This window comes from Giardia intestinalis, chromosome 3 (assembly GCF_000002435.2).
Source record: "Giardia intestinalis strain WB C6 chromosome 3, whole genome shotgun sequence".
In the NCBI taxonomy this organism is placed as follows: Eukaryota; Fornicata; order Diplomonadida; family Hexamitidae; genus Giardia; species Giardia duodenalis.
The window spans coordinates 1,764,640-1,785,545 of NC_051858.1; the positions used below are offsets into that span (position 1 = coordinate 1,764,640).

Genomic DNA, 20,906 nt, shown 5'->3' on the forward strand with positions numbered 1-20,906 from the left:
TTTGATATCTGAATTACAATTCACTGTTTCACTTGATATCGACGCAGATGTCAGCCTGCTCCAGGCCCAGATAACGCGTATAGGCTGCAGGTGCACCCTCAACCGCCTTGGGAGTAAAGGGCGTGAGCTGCGGGATCTTGTCCAGGACGGCCTTCAGAGACCCGGCCTTGGCGGCACCCTTCAGGCTGACAACAGGCATCGACGGCATCCTCCACGTGATGTAAGGGACCCTTCCCTCAGATACGAGCTTTTGGTAGAGCCCGTACGCATCTGCGATGATCTCCCTGCTGGGAGCAGCATCATCTCTCAAGTTGATCTTCAGACCATCAATAAGGTCGTCCACGCTTGAGGGAATGTAGATCACGCAATCAAACTTCTTCCCCGCCGCATCAACTGGCTCGCCATTCTTCTCATATATGGCGGCAATTCCGTCACCCTCCTGCTCACACGCCTTGACGGCAGCAGGGGCCAGCGGCGTGCGGTAAACAACCTGAGATGCGCAGTGCAGAGAGCCGTACATGCGGGTGATTCCTCGGAACGGAACGTAAACTAGATCGAGCCCGTTCGGCAAGTTGTTTGATTTGCAGTATGAGATGTACGCAGGATCTGCCTTGATGAAGTCCACTGTTGGTTGGTGGACGCTGAGGACGCAGTTGTTTCCCAGATTGAGATTATTGCAGCCATATGCAAGCTGGTACTCATGAGGAATGCGGACGATCGTGTAACCATTTTCGCTGAGCCACTGCTGGAACTCAACATTTGCCTTCGCCAAGACGTAATTTCCACAAGTGACTGCGGAGCTCTTTGCTTTTTTCACTGCATCAGCACCGACATCAATCCACTCGTCGACGTACCTCAGGCCCATCCCGGAGCAAATATAGTCATCGAGCACCACTAGCTTGTCGTGGAGGACGCTGAAGGTGCAGTCAAGGTGCATACGGTCCTGGTGCTGATCAAAGCAGTCCTTGACGACAGCAAACCGCCGGGTCCCGAGGAGATCTTTAGACATAAGATACTGCGCTCCGACATAGGTGCTGCGCAAGCCCACACCCATCATCGCCAGCCCGGGCGACACAGGCACGAAGTCCCCACCCTCGAGCATGCAGTGCGGTCCTCCCTCACGGCAGTCTCCCACGACGCGGGCCCCGAGGCGCTTCCAGAAGATCAGGGCCAGGACCTGCTCGCGCCTCCTCTGCGGCGCCTGAAACTGGCCCATGACTATTCCGCGCCGGGTGGTTATCTGCTGGTCACGCATAAAGACCATGTTATTGCTATCGTGGATCTCCACAGAGTTGGTAACGAGAGCCGTGTTGCGGACACCAGGAGCTAGGTGGATGACGGGCTCGGATAAAATCACGTCTACAAGGTTTCTGGTCGACAGGGCCGAAAGGACCTTGCGTTTGTACTCGTCCGAAACACAGTACTTCATCTTGGGGGTGATGCGTGCACCTGTGGCATGGAGCTCGTACTTCAGCGAGGCCATTGCTTGATCCATGAGGACCTCCCTCTCAGCCGGAGAGGCCTCGGAGAGGACGTCGTACGGCATATAAACCCGGCACCCCTTCTCCTTGAGAACGGCCTGGAAGCCCTCGTGATCGCGTCTGAGCTCGTCGGGGCATATGGGCTCCTCAAGCAAGTTCCCCTCGGGGTTGAGAGAGGTCAAGAACGACGTTCCCTGAGGGAGGTGCACGACGACTATCTCTGCGCGCTCGTTCTCTCCCCCCTGGGTTGCCTGTGCAAGCTTCTCTTTATCCTTGGAGAAGTCAGTCATGTACTAGGATTTTTTTCTCCGGAAGTTTACACACCTCACGTGTAGACGTTTAGCTCTTCTCAAAAAGCATATAATAAATATATTAAATGCCAGGTTGGCGTTTTTCTATTGGCAGTTACACGCCGCGTTTCGCAGCCTCCCCCAATCCTCTTTGAATCTCTTTGACCGGTGTCGGTGGATCTACAGTTACAGACCACAGTTTACTGTATAACCTCCCCTAAGTGAGGACGTGATGGACCTTAAGGGGCTCGAGGACCCCTCCGCCCCAATGCAATCAAAGAACGCGGGGGTGTCTGTCTTCCCACTGGCTTCCACTACCTCTGGCCATCCAAGGATTCGGCCTATCCAAGGACGAATTGTTTCTGTCGGTGATGGCAGAGTATATCGGATCCGAGTAGGGCTGTTCATGTCTCAGATGCGAGGGCTGCGCAGTGTGCGCCCTGTCAGTAAATGAAGTGCTTGTCAGTAACGACGGCGGGTCGAAGTGCGCCTGCGAGTCATTGTGGACCTCTGGATTCGCGTGGGCGGGATTAAAGTTGGTTCCGCGCGAGGTATACTCATTGTAGTCATCCGCCTGATTGGTGAAGGTGGTGCGCAAAGAAGCTTCACGAGGAACGTCTTTTGTTATGGGCGCAGGATGATCGTACTCTGTGTGAGACTCAAATGATGTCTTAATCTCATAGGGGTGCTCCACTTCCGCGGTCGAGTTGTAGAGGCTCTGGTGATCGCTAGCTTTACCGGACCCATACGAATCATTAGCGTTTCTAATGGTTGTATCGCGGCTCGCAGACCTGCTTGTGTTAAAAGAGTGGTACGATCCGTTGGGCGTTGGATCGACAATCGGCCTAAGGCGACGACGGCGAGATGTAGAGAGCTCCGACATGGCCTGCATATTCCTCATGCTATTATCAAGGCCAAAGCTGTTTGTTAGGCTTCTGTCACCACTCCTATCGCCATCTCTATCCTTGTCCTGTGTGCGTTCTAATTCAGTTCGCGAACGTGTTGTGTGCGATTGACTTCGAGAAGTAGAACGATCACGAAGCGTTCCTGTACGTCCATTTGGACTGTAAGTCTTTGTTGTCGTTGTCACGGTGGTAACCTCTCTAACTATGTTGCTTTGATCAGCCATCGTTGAATCGTAGAGTCCGCTACTATTGGCACTAGCATGCATAGAATCGCTGGACAGATGCTGATTTGTGCGAGAGCGATGAGAGGTCAGGGCGCGCCTCTCTGTGGACTTGTTAGAAGCTGAGGTAGCCGACATTCCGTGGTAGTCAGATGTAGCCGAATTTGGTGCTGCCCTCATAGTGCGTTGACGAAATACGAAATCAGGCTCTGTTTGAGGCATAAGTGGAGACTTTTCTCCCATGTACATCCTGTACGTCTTTAGTTGATCGGTTCTGCTGTCAAGAAGACTCTGCGTTTTCTGAAGCTTCTCAAGAGCCTTTTCATAGTCATCCTTCAGCCCGACAATAGAGGTGACCTGGTTCATTTCTCTTTGTCTTTCTGCGCGCATGTCCTTTATCTGTCGTTCAAGCTCCTTGATGTAGGCAGCATTCTGCATCATTTCTGCGTTGATTCGATCACAGATGTCTTCTGACGTCAGATTGTAACCTGTGTGGCTCTTGAAGACAGGGCTTCTTATGATGTACTCCAGCGCTGCAGCCTTCGTGCGCAGCTGTGCATTCTCCTCCTCGAGATCATAGATGTTTGACTTGTCTTTCTTAGCTGATGTTTTTGTTTTGCCCTTGCTGGTGTTTATTTGCGAATTAGCAGTCACTGAGGCCAGTTCCTCCAGTTGACTTTGTATGCGGTGCATATGATCGACGAAGCGGCTTATCAACAGATTAGAAGGCTCTGGACCCCCGTTGAACGTATTGAGGTAATAGTTCCGATCCTCGCCCATCACTTCTTGAAGACAGGTTCTAAAGCTAGCAATCTCTTTGTTAAGGTTCTCCACTTCAAAGGTGAGGTCAGGGACATCTGATTCTTGGCCTGTCAGGTGCTGCAAGGCAAGCCTGAGAAGTTTAGGTGCAAACATGTTCTTGCACTCTCCTGCCGTGCGGATCGCCTGGCGAATGTCGTCGGGCCTGAAGATACCAGAAAATCCCAGAGATATGACAATCCCTTGCTTCATAGACATGACTGCGTAGTCAAGAGCAGTGCGGTTGCTCTGGTCCTGCTCCCTAGTGCCGTATTTGAGCATAATATTGATAGAGTTAATGGCCCCAGCATGGGCCGCAACCATAAAGGCTGTCTTACCATCTGGCATGGTGTCCTTGTGCTCGAAGGGGGCCAAGATCTCTACCAGGCCCGCGTGGTCTGCTTCGCATGCCATCATCAATGCAGTAGAATGAGACGTCTGACTAAGTATTCCGCACTCCTTGGGAGCCAAGATTTTTACGGTTTCTGCGTCTCCCTGTCGCACTGCACACATCAAGCCCGTCTCACCGAAAGTGTTCCTCTTCCCCGCACATTCTTTCAAGTGCACACTGACAACATCGTGTCGCCGCGTAGAAATCGCATGGAACCAATCTTGGGAAGAAAAGGTGGGCATGGAGACAATAAACTTTTTTGGCGGGATTAAGTAAAGGTCGCCTCAGAAGTCAGATAATACAGATTACTTAAAGATTTACACTGAGCAAGTATACACCCCGGCAGGATTGCAGAAAACCCTACGTCGGCTATGGTTCAAATCTTATCGACTCCTTGTAAAAGTTACAAAAAAGAAGGAGTCCGCGCTATGAATTTCTCCGTTAGTACCAAGAAAGAGTGGTTTGCAAGTATCCTCGCGCATCGCTATGAGACTGTGCGCGCTTCCATGAAGAAGTTCAGCAAGTCCACAGACGTGGATGGGGAAACTGGGCTCATGTTGGCCACTCGCAACAGCGATATGGAAATGATCCGGATTCTCATGCCCGTTGAGGCGAAGCTCACCAATAAGGATGGGCTGACCGCATTAATGATTGCTGCGATGCTTGATAACAAGGATACGTGTGAAGTCCTTGCAAAGGTGGAGAGTGACGTCATCCTCAAGGATGGCCAGAATGCACTTATGATCGCGGCTGCTAATGGCTCTCTTTCCGCTACCAAAATGCTCCTGCGCCACATACAGTACGTTACAGACGATCTGGGGTGGACGGCTCTTGACCACGCAGCAAACGGAGGACATCTCAAGTGCGTGCAACTGCTTGTTGCAGAAGTCCCGTCCCTTACTGTTAGCGACTTCGAGAACGCTATCTCTGTGGCCTATGACAAGGGCCATTCGCATGTCGTCGATTACCTAGCGTCTATGATTTACCAGGCAGAAAAGGACACATATGGTGATGATAGTATGACTACTGGCAGCCCGTCCGGACAGACAAGGTCGCGCTCTTCCAGCAAAAGTCACAAGAAGAACTCGCTAGAACAAGAAAATAAATCGCTCAAACAGATGAATGCCAAGCTGAATGAAGAGGTCGAAAGGCTGCGAGCTACAGACAAGCGGCGGCTACGCGAAACACCAAACGATGCTGAGCTGGAGGCAAGAATTCAGGAACTGGAGCGCGAAAACGATATGCTGCGCCAGACAATCCAAAAGAGAGACACTGGCAATAGCTCTAAGCATGGCGACAACTTGGACGCTAAGTATGACGATCTTTGGCATCAGAAAGAGAAGCTTGAGCAGGAGCTAGAGCACACTCGCAGAAATCTGGAGGAGGCAAAGTCAGCTTACAATCGTGTCGATGATACGGAGGTCACGGCCCTCCGAGCTGAGCTGATAGAAGCTAGGGAAATTCAGGAGCAGCGAACGCAGACGATCTCAACACTAAACAGGCAGATCGATGACATGCGAAGAGAGCTAGATTATTTGCGTGGAGACAACAAAGCCACGCGTGGAGATGCAGAGAACATGGCCACCAGCGCGTCCCAGTTGGCAGGAGAGCTTCAGGACGCTCGTCATGAAATAGACAGACTGAATACCACAATCACCGAGCTCAGACAAGCTGGGAATCGCAATCCATACGATTCGAATATGGCTGTCCTTCAGCAAGGCCACGCCCAGATGCAGGACATTCAGGCCGAGAACAGAGCGCTGAAGCAGGAGCTTGACTACTATAGAAACATGCAAGCCAATCAGCCACCGTATCCTGGCTTGGCAGCACAGTCCTCGATGACACACTCTTTTAGGGACTACACTTCACAAGAAAAGGTAGACCTTAACGGCCCACATGTAATAAGATCAAAGCAGGATCCAGAGAGGGAGCGGACGCTCGACCTACTTCGGTTAGAAAATGCAGATCTGCGTGAGGTCATAAGGATGCGCGTGAACCCTGTAGCCTTAGACACTGACCCAGAGTCCATTGATGGGAAAATACTTCGGTTAGATAAGCTTAGGGTCGAGAATGATCTTCTTAGGCACGAAATCCTGCTTAAGCACTCAATTCTTACCCTCAACATGGAGAAGGATCTTCAGACCATCCGAGCAGAAAATGTTCTTCTGCGCGACGCGCTTCGGTCCCGCACCTCTACATATGTCCCTCAGGATCTTATTGACCAACTCACTCGACAGAATGACATTATTGCAGCGGAGAACATAGAATATAGGCGTGCCATTGGCCAAGCAGCTTCTGTGCACCAGCCGTCATACCAAGACGGATATTCGCCTACTCTCAACCCCACTCTGCATGGAAATGGCGGATCCATACCACCAGCAGTTATCCAGGAGATAGAGTCTCTGCGGCAGGAGAATCAGACACTCAAGCATCAACTGGCGACTGCACAGCTTGCCCCTTCGGTAGAAACTTTACATAGCACGCAACTTGTACAGCCCAACCACCCACCACTTGAGCTTCAGCGCGAGCTGGATAGACTCACAAATGAGAATATCGATTTGCGCTCCACAATTCATCGTCTTCAGAGCAATCAGAATCAACCCCTTGGTAACTCAGTGTCAGACGCAACAGAGATCAGCATGCTGCGCTCAGAAAATGCTAGCCTCAGAGAGGCCATGCGCACTCAGGTGCATGACACTAGCACAGGACTGCTTCACAGCCTCACTACAGAGATTGAGACGTTAAAGCAGGAAAACATTATGCTCAAGAATGCCCTTCATAACCAGCCACCTCCACCACAGCCCCAATCTGTCATCACTAATGTTGTTCCTCCGGAGACCACCTACGAGCTTGAAAGACTCAGAAACGAAAATGTGACACTCAAAGTTGAGCTAGATAAAACGCGCGCTAGCCTAATGACAGAGATAAACTCCCGTACTATGCAGAGCCAGGCCTCCTCCCAGCATCTTTTAACCGAGCTGGACACATACAAAGCGCAGATTCAGCGTCTTGAGCGCGAGAATGAACTACTCAGGTCCCTTCCACCTCAAAACATGGGCATGATGGGGACAAACGGGCCCATGCAAATCGTTATTCCAGGCCTTACACCAAATCGCGAGAACGTTAAGCGGGACGCTGATGGAAACACCAACCTTATCCGTGCTGTTAAAAATAACAACATGGACCTTGTTCGCCGATTCTGGCCTGTCGAAGCTGGAGTCCAAAATAACAGAGGCGAATCTGCTCTGATGACCGCAATAGAAATGAACAACACAGACGCAGCCCTAATGCTTGTTGAAAGGGAGTCCGGGCTTCAGGATGCGACGGGCCGCTCGGCGCTCATGTGTGCCGCTGAACGGGATAATTACGAGGTTGCAGTCGAGCTTGCGCAACATGAGCAGGGCTTGAAAATGCCAGATGGTACAACTGCACTCATGATAGCAGCATCCAAGAACCATGTGCGGATCTGCAAGCTACTTTCGGAGCAAGAGGGTCAGATGCGGAACACAGAGGGCAACACGGCTCTGCACATTGCTGCAAATCTTGATCACGCAGAAGCATGCGCAGTACTTGTGGAGCATGCAGGGCTCATTAAGGACAAGGCGGGCCATCTTGCCCTTCACAATGCGTGCATCAGAGGGAATAAGAACGCAGCCCGCGCTCTCTATCGCAAAGAGAATGGCTTCCATCAGTTTGATGGTTGGACTCCGTTGATGGGTGCAGCGGCCATTGATGACATGACAGAGCTTCGGTTCTATCTTGAGAACTACGTCGGAATGAAGGACAAGGATGGCATGACTGCGCTCATGTATGCTGCGGTTTGCAACAATCCCAATGCCATTCTGCAGCTCTTGGAGAGGGAATCAGGAATGCGCACTAACAAGGGCTACACCGCGCTCATGCTTGCAGCTGAGAAAAATAACGTCAATGCGGTGCAGGTCCTCATGCCCAAGGAGGCTACAATTATGAACAACGAACGGGAAACGGCCCTGATGATCGCATCTCGGGCAGGTGCCACAGAGTCTGCACGCATCCTGGTGCCCACAGAGGGTGGCATCCGCATGCTGGATGGAACGTCCGCACTTAGACTCGCGCTCGATTACAACAACCAAGAACTAGCCCGGTTCTTAGCAGAGCGAGAAGGGATTGCTGTGGGCCAACTCACGCGTGACTTCCACGGCCGAACAGATCTCATGCGCGCCGCAGAAGAGGGAGACGCCGTATCGGTTTACTGTCTGTTGCCAAGTCAGGGCGGACTTGTTGATGTCGACGGGAAGACGGCGCTCATGTACGCCTGCGAGCGTGGGCATGTTCAGTGTGCAAGGCTGCTCAAGGAGAAGGAAGCAAGGATGCGCCGGACGATGCGCGACTCATGGGAGGGTCAGACGGCGCTTATGTTTGCAGCGCAGGCAGGAAGTGTGGAGATCGTAGACCTGCTAATCGACGTTGAGGGAGGCTGCTCTTGCGCCAACGGATGGACTGCTCTGATGAGCGCAGCCAGATTCAACAAGGTGGCATGTGTTGAGGCGCTCCTGGACCGCGAGGCGCGCATGCAGACAAATGAGCGGTTCGCTGCTGGGGCAGGATACACGGCCCTTATGGCTGCCGCAGAATGGTCGTTCATTAAGTGTGTGCGCGCACTGCTTCCTCGCGAGCATGATATCAGGCACTCCAGCGGAAAGACCGCGATAGACTTTGCGAAGACGAGCACCATCCTCGAGTGCATCAACAACTACCGTCCTTAGGGCAGAGGAGATGTAAACACACCGCACCAAAGCAATTTACTAGAGACGATCAGAAGAATAAGTCTAAGGTGGTTAGCAAACTCCGCACATGGCCAGCGAGCCGATTATGATGACGCAGATAGCACACACTACAAGTACAACAAAAGCGACGTGAGTGAACCAGGTTTCTACTGGCATACTGGAGGACCAATTCTCATACCAAGGCTGCGCCAGGCCCCACCAAAGCATCATGGCACCGCGGAAAAGGTGGTGGGCGATAAAGCCAGACCAGGAGTTCTCGATGAAGGAGTCCCCAAAGCCCGTCCCGAAATCAGAGATGAGAGTGATGACCATCCAGAAGAGGAGGGCAAGCTGGTAGACGTGATTCCCGACATGGTCGGTGCCCAGCAGCATCTTAGTGAGCATACCAATGCCGCCTGCAGCAGCCCCAACGACCGTGAACCACTTCGCAGTCTCACCCGCGCAACCGGACGCCTTAGTCATTTTAAATTCCTCGCAACAGTATTTTTTAAATTTGTCCGCAAGCCGATTTTCGCATTGCAGTCGCCGATCTCAGGCAACAAGCACGTTATAGATCGAGCATGGAGAGTGGGCGGAGTCAGGCGCAAAAGTGAAGAGCTATTCCCAAAATCATGACCAAGGCTCCTCCCGTGAGTAAGATGATCCAAAGCACCTTTGTGAGAATGAAAAGTGTTGTAACAGATGCTAAAAGCTGCGTCCAGGTAGTGTAGCAAGGGAGCATAAGCGAGATTATGATCATACAAGCGCCCCGCTTTACGGGCATTCTTCCTGTCTCTGAGATATACTTAGCATTGAGCGTGTTTGCCGGCTCCAAACTGAAATCCGCAAGACCCATGAGGACAAGCCACATGGATAAGACTAAGTGTAGCAGAAAGTCGCCCACATATGAGCCCTGGAAAAGAAGAGACGCAGATGCAAGAGCCCCTGCTGTGCAGGAACCAACGCTGATCCACTTGATCACGCTTGAGAGGACATCTGTGCGATCAGCCATTGAGCGGTGGCCCAAAATCTGCTTTAAAATTACATCGAAGCTAGGCGAAAAGTCTGGACAGTCTGAGTGGCATGACAAATGCGTACATGGGGGCGACAGACATAGAGAGCACCGCTCTGCAGGAGCGATGTTCAACTCTGCAGAAGGAAAACTATGAGTTGAGACAGCGGGTCTTTTCTCTTGAGAAGAAACTTGCAGACACGTCAAACAGCCTTAAAGATGAGTGTGCACGCGAGAGGGCCCGGTACAGAGCTCTAGAGGCGAAGATGGATGAATTTCAGCTTACAACAGAAAGGCATGCTACAAAGCGTGTTGAGGACCTTATGCTTGAATGTAGGGATTTAAAGGCCAACTTATCACGAGAGCGGGACCGCACAAAAGCAATGGAGCAGGAGCTCGATGCCCTGTCCAGCTATGCCAGCGAACGGATCAACCTTTCTCGCCGCCTGGAAATAGCAGAGTCTCGAGTGTCAGACCTAGAAACTCTCCTCGATGTAGATCGAAAGCAGTTCCTTGCAGAGGCGGCAGAGCAGCGGGCAATGCTCGAAAGCAGGCACCGTGCAGAGGTCCAGGCTGCCGTTGAGGAAGCAATCCGGGCCACCAATGAGAACATTTCCACCGAAACGCGCCTCCTCAGAGACCAGAACCAAATCTTGCAGAAGTCAGTTCTTATTTTGAAGGGTTCGGGCGGCAATACAGGTACGAGGCGGGTTCCCACAATCAGCAGGATGGAGTCAGAGCTTCCTGGTACCAGCGTGAGCCGCTCACGAACGACCTCTCAGCTCTCCATGGCCAAGGCATCTGTCTCCGGGCATATAAACTGCGACGAAATAGAAAAGTTTGAAATGGACATCAGCAGAGGTTTAGAAATGAGGATAGGAGAACTCAAAATGACTGTCAAGCATCTTCAAGCAAAACTCGAAGAGCAGGCGTCCGATTTTAAGCGGGAGAAAAACGAGGCTAGTGAGTTTATCGCCAATCTCATCTCGAAGTTCAACAAGGAACGTGCAGATCTCCTCTTCGAAATAAAGTCTCTCGAAAAGCTCGTCTATGCTAAGTGCAAAGAACTCTACAAGCTGCGGACTTTGGCGCAAATGCTTCTTCAGCGCAGGACTGATCTGGAAGCGTTTTTATCTAAGCTCTTGGCTGCAACCCTCGACCTGGAGACGAGGGCTATCAGCCCCTACACGATGGCTGAGTACTTTGACGTTGAAATGGGCCGCCGGCGGTCCTGGTCGCCGTCTCCACCACCAGATTACCGATACACTAGCGGTGCCATCCCCCGAAGCATTTCCTCGGGTTCCGCTCCTGCAGCAGGAGCGGGGACTTGTCGGGAACTTGCCGCCATCATGACCCGGACTAACCTGAATTCAAACGAGGCTCTCTCCTCCATCACACCGAAGATGCCGCGCACCATGGCAGAAATGGAGCGCTCTCTAAATACTGCTATCCGAGTGCGCTCTGATCCACTGATAAATTCATTGAGTTCACAAGAGGTTGCTAATATTGTACGCGACTGGATTACGAAAATAGACATCCCCCTCTAGCCCCATTCACCTAGCTGTACCATCTGAATGTCTCTCTTTGATACCCTACAATTGCGCCATCTACCACAGCCAAAGAGTCGGCTAGTATCTCAGTCTCACAGACCTTCCTTATGTGTTCTGAAACGTCAGAATCGAGGGAGTATACGAGCTGCTTATTCACGAGCATGTACCCTGCAAAGCCATCGTCGTACCCCCCGAAGAAGGCAATGTGCTGTACAGGCGCTGGGACACTCAGTGCTTTTATGTGTATGTTTCCCAAGGTGTACAGGTATATGTAATATTGGAGCGTCCTTTCCGAGTCCACTGTTGTGTCGTCATTTAGGACAGAGAGACCAACAGCAATGAGCCCTTGCCGCTCATGCACTGCGCAGTAAGTGATTGCTAGCTTTTCTTCATATGAGATTCTAAATTTGGCTAAGAGGTAGGGAGAGTCTGTTTCTCGTGAACCATAGGATACAGTCCGATGCAGTGAATTATATTCCAGGACATGAAGAACATGGGGCGAGTAGTAGCAAACCAGTGAGAGCTCGGGAACGTGGAGAAAACTTGACATGGCCAGTCGGCTGTAGTATCCTACATCGAGGGGACAATGCTGAATGATAAATAATTGTGGCTGTGCATCAGTAGACAGGTTGCGGATATTGGCCAATATGATCCCCTGGTCGGTGTATAAGTGGAGGACATACCCATAGAAGGGCATGTACCCTGCACTGTCGATCTTAGTTATAATGGCATTTTTGCTTGTAGAGCACCGTCTACCGAGTGTGCTGGCCAGCTTGAATGTAGTGATGTGCATTCCTATGGTCTTGCCTTGCTTAGCTAGCTGAGCCACGGGGATGTTTGTCAATAACCGTGGCTGCGAGCCAGAAGCACGTGAGAATCCTAGAATAACGATCTGCCCTGGAGGTGGGTGTTGTGCTCCTGATAGCAATTGATCTGGAGTGTTGAGGCTTCCTGACTCTTGTTCACGCCCAAGGTTACCACCGGTGAAGACGGAGGAAAGCCCTCCGGACCCTCCTTTTGGAGCTACGTGGAAGGAGTCCAAGAATACCTTAGACAGCTCGAATACGCTGATCTCTTGGCGATTAATATCAAAGTAGAGCATGTAGGTATCTATGACAATGCAGTCTTTGGTGGTCCAAAGCAATCCATTTATGTGATTTGCCAGAGTAACGTGTCGTCCTGCAACACAGAGCGCTGGCTGGTTAAAGTGCCGAAATATTAGATCGCACTTTTCAGTTACACTTTGCACAGACCCTGGTGTCAACTGTTCAAAAGGAACCGTATGCAGATATCTTCTTATATCAACGCTGTGCGTTAGAACTAGCTCTTCGGCCATCTTTGTGGGCTTGTGCACGTTATCCATCAGCGCCAGCAACTTGGAAAGCTCGTCTTGATGCAATCGTATAGGATAGGTCCCAAAGTAAAGACTCGTAGCGATGCTTGCCTCACCTGGAGAATACTCCGCAGTGCCACTGGGAAAGAGATTCAGTGCATCCAGAGATTGCTGCTTAGATCCAAATAGTAACTCAATCCACGACCGGAGCCCTCCCTGGTCTGCTTGATTGGAGAAGATTGTAGATTCTAGAGCAGTTCTCTGAGCATGCACTGTGTCGATCGCCTGCGAGGGTGTGGATTGCAAGGCTTCCGTTACAGTTTCGGCGTCAGAGGAAAGCTGCAATCCGTTAGTATTTGTAAAAATATACGGAGTATAGAAGAGTTCCGGAATGGCCTCGTGGAATGAGCTGCCCAGCTCCACTTTCTCCCAGTGAGATCGCAGGCTAATGAAAAGTCGTGAGAAGGCATCCAAACACCCACCTTGGAGATTGCGTTGTAACGACGTAAAGGGCTCCACACAAAAACAATAATAAGGAAGAGTCATGTTGTTACTTATGAACGTTCTGAAGAGGGGGCTTGCCGAAAGTAACTTCATGGCGGAGGGAGACAGATTGGCTCTTTCAAGGCCTTTTCTAAAGAAAGAAATGGCGTCTTCACTGCTCGCTGTAGCAGCCTTCTCCAGTGTCTGCATGCTTTGCTTAAGGATGTCGTTAAGGAAAGCAGTTGCAGCCATCTTGTCCTGAAGAGATGTGCTTTGCAGCTCACCAAGGGACATCTCTGCATACTTGGCGATGCTCTTACAGAGGGAGGTGTTGCTCTGTGCAGGCAGCGGATACCTTAGATTTCGCGGCTTAGCAGATTTTCGTGGAGACAATGCTGGGAAAATGGGGTATATGTAAGATACAACAGGGGAACGCGCTGCGATCATGTTCATTGCCGAGAGCAATGTGAATACAGAGAACTGGATCATTGTCAGAGAAATGGTATTGTTAGCCATCAAGAGAGAGATACGGCGACCCAAGATCAGCCGTAGCTGTCCAAGGAGCTCTGCCTGGAAAGTAGACACAATGGTCTCGAAGTCCAAGAGAACACCCTTCTTCTTATAAGGGGACTTGGAATAGTAGTAGCAGGTGCCATAAGCGCTTCCACTACCAGATTCTCCGCACCCGAACCGACGGTAATAACCGTAATTGTGAATCAGCTTAACTGCATGCTCTTGCGTTTTGAAGAGTAGGACATGCACAGCCCCATTAGATTCGATTATCTGCAAGGCAGGTTGCATTCGAATAAAGAAGAACGGAACCATGTATAGGATTCGCGAATACTCAATGGACAGTTCAACCTCCTTATACTTATGGTAGGCCCTATTCTGAGTAGACATACAATAGTCGTAGAGCCCATACGATATCCGCCGGCCAAAGCTGTCCTGCTTCCTAGAAAAGCTATTTTCTAGATGGATGCTTCGAGGGTTATCCTTTGTGCACAAGAGACGCCTCAGAATAGAGAACGACTCTGCTTCTTGATGCTCCTTAATAGCAGAGTTTGCGGGTTCATCTGCAGCTTGAAGTGCTCCAGTGGAGTCGTCTGCATCGCTCTCTGATCGCTGGTCAAATCGCGCCCAATTGAATAGAAACGTCTGACTTTGGTGTCCAGTGTATGCTACAAAGTTGGGCTCAGTGTCCATTACTGAGAAGCACATCTTTTCCTGATATTTATCCGTAATCACAAGCTGCTCTCCCATTGGCGGGGCTTGCTTCTCAGCCTTGTCAATAAGGTCTGAGGATACACGGAGGCTGAGCACCCCGTATCCTGTATAGACCAGGGATACCACTAAGACGTCGCCAAACTCTATAAGACGACGGCTTGTGCTGGTATTTGTCACACTATACTGCCTTAAGCTCGTTGAACTGAGGGGTGGCAACGCACCGCCAATATCAGTCAGACAAGAATCTGCCAAGCGACCATTGACGTCAGACTGGATGAAGGTGGGACTTAGGCGCACAGAGGGATATGAAAATACAGATGGACTTAGTAACACCAACTTTTGGCTACTGAGATGATGCATTTGCTTATATATGGGGTGTGGCAGAAAGAAGTGAGCCACGATAGACTCCCTGGAGTATAGATACTTCTGATAGAATAGATGTAAAGCAGTGGATGAATCAGCCAGGTCTCCTCCCTTATGTCTACCTTCGGTCTTTGTTTGCCCATCCAAAGAAAACGCTGTGTCAGCAGAAGCGTTCATCATTTCGAGATGAGCTAAGGTTGAAAAGATCCCGAAAGAGTCTACAGACGCGACAATAGTCTTGGGAGATCTATATTTTGGTGTGTAGCTGCAGATAATGCATACGTTTCCACAGATTGCCCGTATCATTTCGAGTGAAAGCCCTTGGAGAGCTATGGAAGACAGACAGCCTGGGCAGACGTAACGCTCAGCCGAATCTCCATCTGCCCTTGCATTCTGCATACTAGGCATGTTGATAAACGGGTTTCCAATGGGGCAAAAGCGCAGTTCATCAGGTAGATATGGAGTCCATCGAGCGGAGTTCCCATCCGTAGAGAAGGGAAGCACGTCGATAGATGCACTTGTGCGAAGAACGTCAAGCTTTTTGTGGAGTTGCTCTGCAGCTGCCTTTGAGTAGGTATTCAAGCAGGTGCACACTAAGGAAAGCGGAGCAGATTGCCACACAGTAGCGAGGCCGTTGACTGATGATAGTCTGGTAGCTAGCTCTTGAAGAAATTCTGCCGGGTCATCATCACTCTTTGCAAATACACACACAGAACGAAGTATGGATATTGTTGTAGCTATGTAAGAATGCGTGGTCGTGAAGTGATCCAAAAGTGCGGCCATCATATCGAGTATCTTTCGAAGCAACGAGACACTGCCATCCAACGCGCTGTAGTTTCTACTGGCCTCATCCAAGCCCAGAAGGGATAGCACATCTGCACCGACCTGGGAAAATAGCGCCAATGCAGCTAGAGAAACGAGTCCTGTTGTCATGTGAATGTATTCTGTATATAATAATTCATCGGAGAGCCCGAGAACATGTCTCAACGAAGCTAGAGAACTAGGGCAAGACACTGACTCATCTGCAACAAGTGGTAGCACTGCATAAGTCACTAGCATTTTCTCAAAACGATCATACTGCCCCTTGACAAGCAAATTGAAAAGAAGAAATGCGAAGAAGTCTGTGATGCCGTATAGTGTAGTAAATGTCTTAAGAATTGGTTCTTCTGACACTGAAAAATCTGTGCTTTCCAAAAGCTGCTCGATGCCAATAAGAAGCTCAGGAATTGCCTCCTTCCTTGGTGCCCAGTCTTTCCATATCAGTCTCGTTAGGGTAGAGGAGACAGCGACGTCGTCTATTGATAAAATAACGGGCAACAGAAGCATCTTTTCGTAAAAATAAAGATCTGCCACAACAGGGACAGCTTTGATAATAGAATACGCCTCCTCCCTTACAGCGTTTGTGTACAGGTCATAAATTAGTGCAATCAAGTCCTTATTTGAGAACGATGTCGTGACTGGAAAGGGCAGAGACATGCATTTAAGAAGCTGCACTAACATAATTGTGTGCGTATCATTGTCCTGTGAATACCTCCGCAAAAGAGCTACAAACTGCTCCATTGGCCTGCCGTACGAGGTGGCGCCAATACAGTTGGCAATCTCATCTGATACACGACAGAAAAGAAGTAATTGATACATGATAAAGCAGACGGGTGCTGTTCTTTCGCCAACACCGCGAAGGAGATAGTACCCCTCCGAGAAAACCATGTGGTGTAACTGGCAAAGTTTCACGTAGAAGGACTGCTCTGCTACCGTCCATTGCCAGCTCTGCAATTCAGTCACTTCTTTAGATGGACTTGCATCAGGAAAGTAGAGCGCAACTGGAACAATGATAAGCTCGTGATAAAGTTTCGTCAACAAAAGAAGTAGGTGTGGATGTGACTCACGCTGAGAGCTGATAATGAATTCAAACAGAAGCCTTGTAAATACAACAACCACATGAAGAGCTTGCATCCGTAGGGGCCAGTGCAGTATGGAGAAGTAGGCGATGAGAAGCTTATACCCACAGGCACGACTAAATATCTCTTCTACCTCTGCGTCCTGCAACATATGAAGAAGCTTCAGAAGAAGAGCCGGTTCGAACTCTTGCTTGTAGCGAGGCGTCTTCCCACTGCACCCATTCTCTCCAAGGAAGAGAAGGGAGAGTATCTGGAACAACCCACTTATGTCGTAATTCCAGACATCCTGTGGCATGATGGCTCTGACTAGCTCACCATCTGCGGTATCATCATACATTATAAACGAATAGCCAATGGTCTCTGCGTAAGCCCATGTAAATGTTGGTGCTTGAAAACGTTGGAAGTGTTGTCGGTCGTTTTGTTGCTGAGTGTAAATGGCAACAGGGTAGATCCTTGTCGGATATGAGACTGCAACACTATTGACGGCGCAAAAGGCGTCATCGCTAAGATATAGAAGCCTTATTGCCGCGTCTATGTCCAGGCGTGCTTCTAGCAGTGAGCTTGAAGTATCAATGTCCAGAGGGATAGATGTGATAAAAGAATCCCCTTTGCTGAGAATTGTGTAACACAATAAAACAAGGTTTTCAGGCGAAAACGTTGCCTCAATGTATATCCACTCAGCTCTTTCATCCAATGGAACAATATACTTGCTAGACGACGTGCTTAGACTTGTAGAAAAGAAAACTGATCCATCCTGTATCCAAATGGTCAAGGTTATTGCCTCTGGTTGCGGCCTAGTTGTGTCACCTGCTCCCTTGTGAATAGTCAACGTAAGAGTCATCGTATAGCTATTTTTCACGTGGCAATAAGTAAAGATTGTAGCATTTATCGAACTCAGCGAGACTGTTTTGCGTGCCCTTTTAAGTGGAGAGCTCCCCGAGCGCAATATTAAAAAGTTCCCTGGAACAATTGCTTCTGCTTGTAAGGTTTGAGTCACCTGATCAGGACTCGGCTCCAACAATGGATGTACCTGAATTTGAAATAGCACATTAAAGTAGGAGAGAAAGCGCAGCATTCCGTCTTCATCAGCAGAAGCCTCTTGCCGCTCCGTTAGCAGATAGTAACAGGGGAGCTCGCTGCCCAATTGCTTCAGTAAATATCGAGCAACGGCATTGTGGAGAATAAGGGAACTAGACTGCTTTAGCAGCAGAGAGAGCAGACGCACATCTAGAGGCGAATCCTCATCGGCAGCAGAGAAGAATGCGGGGAAGATATTGACTTTCGCAGTAAAGTCTGCAATGATGCGAAGTGTGTGTTGCTCCCCGCTGAGAATGCATGAACGTATAAACAGGTTGAGGGCCAGACGAGAAAAGTAAGCTTTACCACCTGTCGTAAGTTCATGCAAATATTCTAAGGACGCAGCTATGCACCGTAGTGAACGATGAGAAGAGGCTTTCCAAAGTGTTAGCGACGGGGTTGACAAGAACAGGAGACGAATAGAAATATCGTCATGGCCTGCTGCAGGATCGTGGAGCACCAAGTCATACAAAGCAGATTGAAATACTGTGAAGTCACGAGACACAAGCTTACTCCATTTTCCTGCCTGATAACTGTGTGAAGAGTCTCTAATAGACTGGAGTCTGCCCCGGAGCGAACGCTTATTGCCACCAACAGACAGAAAGGACGGAATGCCTTGAAACAAAGAGCCAGAGATGATATAGCAGGACATAGATGAAGCACATAGAAAGATAAGGCACTGGTGAATGAGGTCAAGCCGGGCACTCTTGTCGCTAAGTACAAGCGTCATGATCTTCCTTAGTAGCGTTCTTAGATCAAAGTCATACCCTCGAACGTACTGCTCAGGTTGAGCTTCGTGGATTGTCTCCTCTAATAATGCAGACAAGTTGAGCATTTCCCCAATAAGAATAAACATGAGTATAAGCACATTCTGGGGTGATATTGACAACTTCTCAAATTCAACCAAGACATAGTCGAAAAGATGAATCAACTCAACCGAGGTAGATGCCTTCCAAAAGGTAACTAGTTGATGCTCCTTCTTATTAAAATGGCCGAGTGTAATGTGTTGGAAGAGCATGCAAAGTAGAACGATTTCCAGACATGGCCCCCCATACGCGATAACCTCACGAACGACACGAGAGTAAACGTCAAGAAAGACATTACCGGAGGGAGGTTCGCTGATGCACAATGTTGAGACATAGGCGAATTCTAAGAAGGTAATCAGATTATCGCACAGGAGTTTGAACATTTGCTGCTGAAGCATGGATGAGTAGCCTTTATATACCCATGAGACAGACAGAAAACTGTCAAGAAATTTAGCTGTTGTCAGTGAGGCTGTCTCATTCGGCGCAGTAAAGCACTCGTTATATATAGTCTTGCAAGTAGTGTGCAGCGAGCTCCCTGGCGTTGAGGGGTCGATCAATTCTCTAGTGATAGATCTATACACGGTCGGGGACACTTCTAGAAGTCCAAGGAGTGCCTCTTGAAAGATGGGAACATCCTCTGGAGAAAGTGTAGTATGCAGAGATTGTAAAAACGGGACGCATTCTTTATAAATAAAGGGTAGCGCTACGTAAGTAATCATAGTAATGCAATGGGCCTCAGCTTGGTCAAGCCACGTGGATCCCGTAGGGGCTCCGATAGCAAGACACACTCTGTAGAGAATCAACATAAGATGGAGGAGAAACGCAGCATCAACGTTTGCCGCCATATGCCGCTTAATGTTGGTCTTAATTAAACCTAGAAATAGATTGAAAACGGCATCCATCCGCACCGGCGCCAACTGAAAGATTTTAATAAGAGTACATACAAGAAAATCTGAGTCTAGAGTATCTAGTGAAACCGTTATGCTGAAGTACTTAGTTAGTATGCTAAGCAGGACATTCTCTAGCTTATCACTAAGTAAGCGACTAGTCAGATCACTTTTCACAACGAGCTTTCCTCCTTTGGAAGAAGAGGCTTGATGGGCAATCAGATTGCACCGAAGGCTAGCAAGGCGCTGGATACAATCCACATAGAACGCGAGAGCAAGAGATATTTCATGAAGTCCCGTACCATCCTTGGAAAGCAACACATCAAGCTTTTCTAACGCATATAAAAAGCCTGTAGACCGATACATGGTACGTAGAGACCCAGAGGTTCTGCTTATGTGTACGGGCGAAACCCTTGAGAAAACAATCTCTCTTAAGCACGATAAGGAGCTCTTTAATGCCCATATAAATGTTTCATATTCTTCTACACAGTTCAGCATTGTAAAGATAGCGTCAATAGCTGTGCTCTGAAGTGTGAGGAGGTCGACAGGCTGCAGATATGCGGTGCATACGTGTGGCCTGCTGGCAGATGTCTTGCAAATGTGAGATATAACACGTAACCTTCTAGAAAATAGAAACTTTGGTGAGATCTGAGTTTTCTCTCTCATTTGTGTGATGAGAGCATAGTGATGCACATCTTCTAATAGTGAAGCGAGCGAAAACAAAAATCTAAGACCTTCCTTGCTGTAAAGCGCTAGGTCGATAAGGCCAATTTGGTCCGTGGTATCCATAACAAGCTTCCCGTCGCTAGGTAAAAGTACATCCACATTCTGACCGGAGACTGCGACTCGCAGACTTTTTCTCAAGATGCCAAAGCATACTGTTGCTAGGTGGCTATTGGGATTGAGCCTGATGAAGAAAAGCAAAGCAATCATGCGGTTCAAAAGGGTCAAGAGCATGTGGCGAGGCCCAGCATCCTGATACAAGAAAGCAGTAAATAAGGATGAAGACTCAGGTTGGAGCGCTTCGTCACACTGGTAAATATTATAGAGGGTAGCTGTAAGCATGTAGACAAGCGGTAGACGAAGGGCTGAGAGATTTTGTTTTGCTGGATACACCTGGCTTTCACTGAGTGTACAATCAAGGAGCGCCCTTAGCGGCGTTTGACCTAGGAACTGGCGCGCATCGTGAACGTACGCATTGTCTAATAGGAGTGAAGTCTTCAAAAGGGTTTTGTGCACCTCCTGAGAAGAGCTCAATATAGTGGTCAGAATCAGGGGCTTCAGTTGTTGACTATTGCTGGACTTGTCTATGTCCTCTGTCTCTAAGCCCTTCAACAGCTCACTGTGGAATCTAAGAACAGCGGCAACAAGACAGTCCATTAGTTTTTGAAAGTGTCAGAGGAACTACGAGCTACAATTCGACAACAACCTCACTGGCCGCT

General features: G+C 49.3%; 7 protein-coding genes across 7 annotated transcripts; 2 read left to right on the plus strand and 5 right to left on the minus strand.

The window, feature by feature from the left end:
- Positions 1-28: 28 nt before the first annotated feature.
- GL50803_00112103 (Arginine deiminase) lies at positions 29-1,771 on the minus strand (the record flags this gene model as incomplete). The annotated part of the gene is made up of 1 exon (XM_001705703.1): positions 29-1,771. The coding sequence occupies one exon, from the start codon at positions 1,769-1,771 to the stop codon at positions 29-31; it is 1,743 nt and encodes a 580-aa protein (XP_001705755.1).
- A 274-nt stretch (positions 1,772-2,045) lies between these two features.
- Positions 2,046-4,328, minus strand: GL50803_0017096 (Ankyrin repeat protein 1; the record flags this gene model as incomplete). The annotated part of the gene is made up of 1 exon (XM_001705701.1): positions 2,046-4,328. One exon carries the CDS (start codon positions 4,326-4,328, stop codon positions 2,046-2,048), a length of 2,283 nt encoding a protein of 760 aa, XP_001705753.1.
- A 186-nt stretch (positions 4,329-4,514) lies between these two features.
- On the plus strand, positions 4,515-8,831 carry GL50803_0017097 (Ankyrin repeat protein 1; the record flags this gene model as incomplete). The annotated part of the gene is made up of 1 exon (XM_001705697.2): positions 4,515-8,831. One exon carries the CDS (start codon positions 4,515-4,517, stop codon positions 8,829-8,831), a length of 4,317 nt encoding a protein of 1,438 aa, XP_001705749.2.
- Positions 8,832-8,903: 72 nt separating this feature from the next.
- On the minus strand, positions 8,904-9,314 carry GL50803_004705 (uncharacterized protein; the record flags this gene model as incomplete). Its single annotated transcript, XM_001705696.1, has 1 exon — positions 8,904-9,314. The coding sequence occupies one exon, from the start codon at positions 9,312-9,314 to the stop codon at positions 8,904-8,906; it is 411 nt and encodes a 136-aa protein (XP_001705748.1).
- A 115-nt stretch (positions 9,315-9,429) lies between these two features.
- GL50803_0027193 (uncharacterized protein) lies at positions 9,430-9,843 on the minus strand (the record flags this gene model as incomplete). The annotated part of the gene is made up of 1 exon (XM_001705695.1): positions 9,430-9,843. The coding sequence occupies one exon, from the start codon at positions 9,841-9,843 to the stop codon at positions 9,430-9,432; it is 414 nt and encodes a 137-aa protein (XP_001705747.1).
- Positions 9,844-9,929: 86 nt separating this feature from the next.
- On the plus strand, positions 9,930-11,390 carry GL50803_004708 (uncharacterized protein; the record flags this gene model as incomplete). The annotated part of the gene is made up of 1 exon (XM_001705694.2): positions 9,930-11,390. One exon carries the CDS (start codon positions 9,930-9,932, stop codon positions 11,388-11,390), a length of 1,461 nt encoding a protein of 486 aa, XP_001705746.2.
- A 10-nt stretch (positions 11,391-11,400) lies between these two features.
- On the minus strand, positions 11,401-20,844 carry GL50803_0086593 (Beige/BEACH domain-containing protein; the record flags this gene model as incomplete). The annotated part of the gene is made up of 1 exon (XM_038046374.1): positions 11,401-20,844. One exon carries the CDS (start codon positions 20,842-20,844, stop codon positions 11,401-11,403), a length of 9,444 nt encoding a protein of 3,147 aa, XP_037901884.1.
- Positions 20,845-20,906: the final 62 nt, after the last annotated feature.